Source organism: Pteropus vampyrus, unplaced genomic scaffold (genome assembly GCF_000151845.1).
Source record: "Pteropus vampyrus isolate Shadow unplaced genomic scaffold, Pvam_2.0 Scaffold240, whole genome shotgun sequence".
Classification (NCBI taxonomy): domain Eukaryota; kingdom Metazoa; phylum Chordata; class Mammalia; order Chiroptera; family Pteropodidae; genus Pteropus; species Pteropus vampyrus.
In genome coordinates, this window is record NW_011889021.1 from 1657168 (window position 1) to 1662997 (window position 5830).

At 38.2% G+C, this 5830-nt stretch overlaps 1 protein-coding gene across 1 annotated transcript in view; it reads left to right on the forward strand.

The window, feature by feature from the left end:
- The window catches only part of SPON1 (spondin 1), a 239968-nt gene that overhangs the window by 96604 nt on the left and 137534 nt on the right, over positions 1-5830 (forward strand). The window contains exon 4 of the mRNA XM_011374183.2: positions 1320-1393. Within this exon, the coding sequence (XP_011372485.1) occupies positions 1320-1393 (74 nt within the window). The remainder of the gene's footprint in view (positions 1-1319; positions 1394-5830) is intronic.

A 5830-nucleotide genomic window follows, 5' to 3' on the forward strand; every position in this document is an offset into this window, starting at 1 on the left:
GAGATACTCTGACTAACAAAAGGCTTTGTTATCTGGCTTTGGGGTAAGGGTAAGTGTTCTCAAGTGTGTTCTCTTGGCCTGAGGAAACTTTCTGCTTGATGGTCAACAGAATGGATAAATGATCAAAGTAGCTTTGTGTAGACAGGAAGCATATTTCATTCATTTATTTCAACATCTTGTCTCTCTTGGGTGGGGAAAGACTATAAAAGACATATGTAGACTGATCTGAATTTTATTTTTTTGTGCAAGACAGGGTGTAGAATAGATGTTTCTTTGGAAAGTCATCTTGGCCTAGGTCCAGACCATCAAGAAAATGGCCTCTGTACTCTGCAGATCCACACACACTTGGCCCCATTCCTGGGTGTGAGATCATGTGACACAGAGCAAATTATGTGACTCTATCACTCATTCAGTATAGTCAGCTGTGATGGAGTCAAGGGCTCCCCTTTATCTGTTAAATAGGGTAAATCAAAGTAAAAATTACCTTTTGATTGAGTAGCATTGCTGAAGAAAATCGATAAAAATGGCTGGAGATCAATTGGCACTGTCTCAACGTGAAGTGTCGTAGACTTTCAGATTACTGGAACACTGGGTTTCAGGATTCAACTTTGCAAGGCTAGCTAAAACTAAACGGCAGGGTGGGTTAATGGAGAAGTAGCCTGTCTGTGCAATCCTAATTAAAGAGAAAATATGTGCTGGCCAAAAGTAAGTCATTTTTCTTAACCTCAAAATATTCTTTCCAAATTCTAAGATCTCGTGTTTGACATGTTTAAGAGAGAGAGATAACAGCTGAAACTGTCTTTGTTCAGAACATAGGAGACAGTTTTGTCTAGACTTTCAGGAAAGATATAGAATGACATTTTCAGGACAAATCAAAATACATTTTTAAATTCCTTTTTTTCCCCTTTAGGAAGAGGATTTGACATGCTTCTCTGACTTGAACTTGGTTGATCTATAAATGGCATTAATTGTTTGATACAAAACTAGAGTAAAATGAATCATTGAGAAAAGTTATTGGAAATGCTATTAGTTCACTTTCTTACCGTAATACATTAGTACCACCACCAACAACACAATTACTAATATTTCATGAGTGGTTTCTAAGTATGTGCTAAGATCTCGACATACATTTCTCTATTTAGTTCTCATAGCAATCTCATGAGGTAGGTATTATTAATGCCAATTTTCCAAGGAAGAAACAGGTGGAAAGAGTTGGGGGGACTGACTCATAGCCACACAGCCAAGGGTGGCCGAGCAAAGATCTGTTACTCCCAAAATCTGCCTTCTACATCACTATACTCAGTCTTCTTTTTCTACAGGGCCAGCATCGTACAGAAACGCATCATTTATTTTCAGGATGAGGGCTCCTTGACCAAGAAACTTTGTGAACAAGGTAAGAGCATGTGGGAGGGAGGGCAGTGGGGAGGGCCCGATAAATGGAAGGTGGCTCATTCAGTCCAAGCTTCTGGCCTCAGGAATTAACATGATTGGACTTTCTAAATTCCTCCAGGTTCTACTTCTCACGTAGCTCCGATTTTTAATCTGGCTATGTACTGTGGATAATTGGATCTGCCTTAAGCTCTAATTACTCAGCTTGATTCCCTGGGTAGGAGATAATGTACCTTATATTGGTGTCGTCTTTTTATTTTTGTGAAACAGTGATTATTCTGAAGAGGTTCCTTGGAATATTCGACAGGACTTAATTAAGGAATGCACAATTGTGTACCTTTAAGAAGTGTGTAATGGTTTTCTACAATAATCCTCAGCAGGAACCTGTGTGGCACCCAGGCAATGTGAGAGGATTTTTTTCAGGGAAGACCAGAAGGAGATGGGGTTGCCAAGAGGGCATTGACCTTATGATTTCACCACATTCAACAATCTGGTCCTTAGATTTGTAAGCTCATCATCGCCTTCTCCGTGGGTTGAAGGCATTCTAACAAAGTTCATGGAGACTAATTAGACTAGGAAGGTCAGAACAGAGACCTGGATTCAGATTTGCCCTGAATTGAAGTCTTGCCTCTGTCCTTCCTAGCCATGTGAATTAATATATGTAAAATAGTACCACACCTCATTGGCACATATATAAATGCTATATATAAGTGCTACCTATTGTTATCTATAACTGAAAGCTTGTTTATTAATCTGTCATAAAAAATTAAGACCTTAAACATCTGAATGTGTTTAGAAGTATTAAAGAACTAAGTAAAAATAGAAAATGTTCTATAATTATACATCTTAACTATCTCATCGCTATGCATTTTTTAAGAATTTTATTTGCATTTAGAGCAATTAGCATTTTTTGAAAAGAAATAATCCTCTTCAATTCTAGCAAACTACTAAGAAAAGGTTGATAAAGCTCTTCTGGGAAAATTATAATAATAGCTAATATTTTTTGAGTGTTTGCTATAGGCCAGGCACTATTACAAGCACTTCTCATACCTTAATCATGTAATCTGCACAATCCTATATCGTAAAAACTATTACATCATCCCAATTTTATAGATGAGAGGCACGAAAAGTTTAAATGGCCTGCTCAGCATCATGCAACTAGAGGTAGAGGGCAGGATTTGAATAGAAGAGCCAGTACCCTTAACCACTTCCTTTCTGTCAAAGGAACTACCTCCCAATTCAATAGCTTGCGCTGTTGCCTTTGGTAGGTCAAAGCATACTAAAGCATAGGTCTCCCTATAAATGAGCTACAGCAGAAACTAGGTCCTATGTGGAGGATTGCATGGTGAGCATGGAAAGAGCAAAAGGGGTGAGATTTGGATACCCTGAATTAGGCCATACCTGCCAAAGGAGCCAGAGAGCTGGAACCTATGGGTCAGGGTCCTGGTCAGCTTCCAAATGGATATCACCACACATGGCTTTGGGGGCTTTACTTTCCTGTATTAATTGTCCACAAGTTCATTCAGACTTTCACCAAATGGGGGATATCTGAACTGTTCAAGCTCTTTGTTCCTAAAAGGCAACCCCATTCCTGCCCTGCCTCCACGAGATGATACCAGGTCCCGTGGGTTGGAGTTGTAGGTGTTCTGGATCACATGTTTATAGGCCACTTTTTGGTCTGTACCTACAGTTGGCTAATTACAACTACTGGCATATGGTTTTGAAAGTTTGACTATCAGAGGACAGCCTTATTTCCCAGGTTTAAGGGTCCTTGGGAGACACTTCACTGACACTCCCACGTATTGACAGCAATTATTAAGTAAACGTCACTTCCTAAAGCCTCAATCCTGATGTGTGAAAGCCTTGTCTAAGCTGTGACTATACTAAAATTCTGTAGATACAGTGTCAATAAAATGGCATTGCAAATCTCTATTGGTTATCACTTCTGAAGTAGAGATATTATCAGAATAACTAAGCACACATCCATATAAAAAGATCACTTTCTAATGGCAACCTTATGGACAAAAAAAAAAAATGCCCTGGAGGACCTGGGCTGTTGGATCATTAGGTATATTTCTGGATGATCCCCAGAGACAGCAGACCCACGAGGAAAGTCATTATTAGCAAACAGATCACGTTAAGAAAGTCTTTAATTTATAAGCATAGAGCAAAGAGATTTTTTCTTTAATGTGTATGCCTATTTAATTATCTCTAACTCTTTCATTAAGGTCTTTACATTCTTTGCTTCCTTGGTGAGTCGAATCAAATCTATCAAGGAAGGGGAGAGAGAAACGAGTATCTGTTATTTTTTCCAGTTGATATTGTTAATCCATAGGGGAAAAATTAAGAACTGCACAGATTTTTTAAAAAGCAATAGCAATTGTTATTTTTTAAAAAAAACATAAAACATTAAATTACTTACAGTTAGGAACAAAGAAACATTAAATATTTAAAAAGGTGACCTATAAGAAACATATGCAGCCACATGCTCACTTAATACCATGTCACAAACAAGGGAGAGAGACAAAGAGGGAGGAAAGATGAAGGGAAACGCGCAGAAGAGAGGGAAGTGTGGGAGAGAAGGGAGAATGAGAAAAGGAATAAAAAAGGGGAAAGGAACGAAGAACAAAAGATGAGAGCTGAAAAGGAAGCCAATGGGTTGGGAGTAGAAACAGGGAGAGAAGGCAGCTCAGGAGATGCTACATGGCCTGAAGTGACCTGTGTTTGGCAGGCCCTGCAGTGGTTAGAAGAGGGTTAACGCTTGTTATCACTGCCCTTCGAAACCTTGTTCATTTTCAATTGGCTTTTCCTCAAGGGGAAAAAGTATGTCTGTTTTTAGTTTCAAAGTTAGAAATTCATTTTTTAAATGAACGTTTATTTTCTTTTGGAAGTCCGATAGTTTGACTATCAGAGGACAGCCTTATTTCTCAGGTTTAAGGGTCCTGAGTTCAAGAGAATACACTTATTTATTATAAGTGTATTGGACATATCTTAAGTTTACTACCTACCCTTGAAAGCCCTTTTAATAAGGTAAAGCTACCTATTTGCCTTATTTTGGTTCCTTGAGAGATTTTTCCTGCCTCATTTGACAGTGCCTGGTAGTTAAAATTGAAACCCCAGCAGGTATCTCTTAGCTGTGAATCCCTTTTTCAAAACTAGTTTAGTCTTTTCACAACATAGTTGATCATAATAGAAATGTAAAATGCAAAAAAATCCTCAGGAGTTATTGATTTACACTACCTTTCCTGAAATGTATTCAACAAGGCTTGTCCTTTAACTATCAAAGTGATTCACACAGGAATCAGATCTGAGTTTCATGCACATAAGGCAGTGGGGAGCCCGCTCCTAAGCACAGACAATGCTCTGGCCTCTTCCAAAAAAGTAGCCACACAATGATTTCTATTTTGAGTGGTTTCAGACCTCTTCTTTAGGCCTCTTTAGAAATCCTAGGGCTATGTAGGGAGGTAATTTTTAAAAATGTACCATTCTTCATTTGAAAAAGCAAAAAGAGAAACAAAAAATTCTTTCATTGGTGTTTATGCAGACATATCCAACAGAAGGTCTTTTCTGGAGCATTACAGGGCAGAGATTAAGAGCGTGAACTCTAGACTCAAAAAGACCTGAGCTTCTGCTCTGCCTGCACCACTCACTAACCCTGTGACCTTGGGCTGGTTGCCTAATCTACCTCAGTTTACTGATTTATAAAATGAGGTTAACTAAAGTACTTACCTCCTAGGATTGCTAGGACAATCCTAGCAATATATGCAAAGGGATCAGCACATACAAGAACTCTATACAATGTAGTCATTATTACAAAATCCCATACTTTTTTCTCCATCGTAGAGCCCAGAATTCACTTCTTCTACCCATCACTGATTTTGCATATTCGAACCAAATGAACCCATTGAATTCCATATGGAAGACTTGTAAAATGCTCTTCCTTACACTCAAAAGATTTTTATGCTCTTTGTCACTGCTCTTTATATATAATATTTAAGAGTAAATATCCAACTTGAAAAAAAAAGAACATTTATGTTAAAACCGCTAGAGGAACCGAAGATAAAGCAGTTGAAGCAAGCTGGATCTGTAGTCATTGTTTTTGTCTTGCGAGAAGCAGAACAGACTACAAGCAACAATGTACAGTTAGGGATGTGGGCTTGACGATTGAAAATACTGAATTTATTCATGTAATCGCTCTTTCTCCACTTATCAGCTATTCACAGCTAAAAATGGGGGCAGAAAGGGAATCTTAAGTTTTTCCTGGCTCAGAAGTAAACCTGAACTTAGGAACATATTCTCAAACCCCTACCCCTCCCAGTAAAGTCTCTGAAATGGTGATAAGAAGTAATGTGACTATATATGCATATCTTTTTAAAAAATAATTTTTGGCAGTTCTTTATTTTTTTCTCTTGTCTTTTTGTTCTCACTGCTCTCCTTTAAA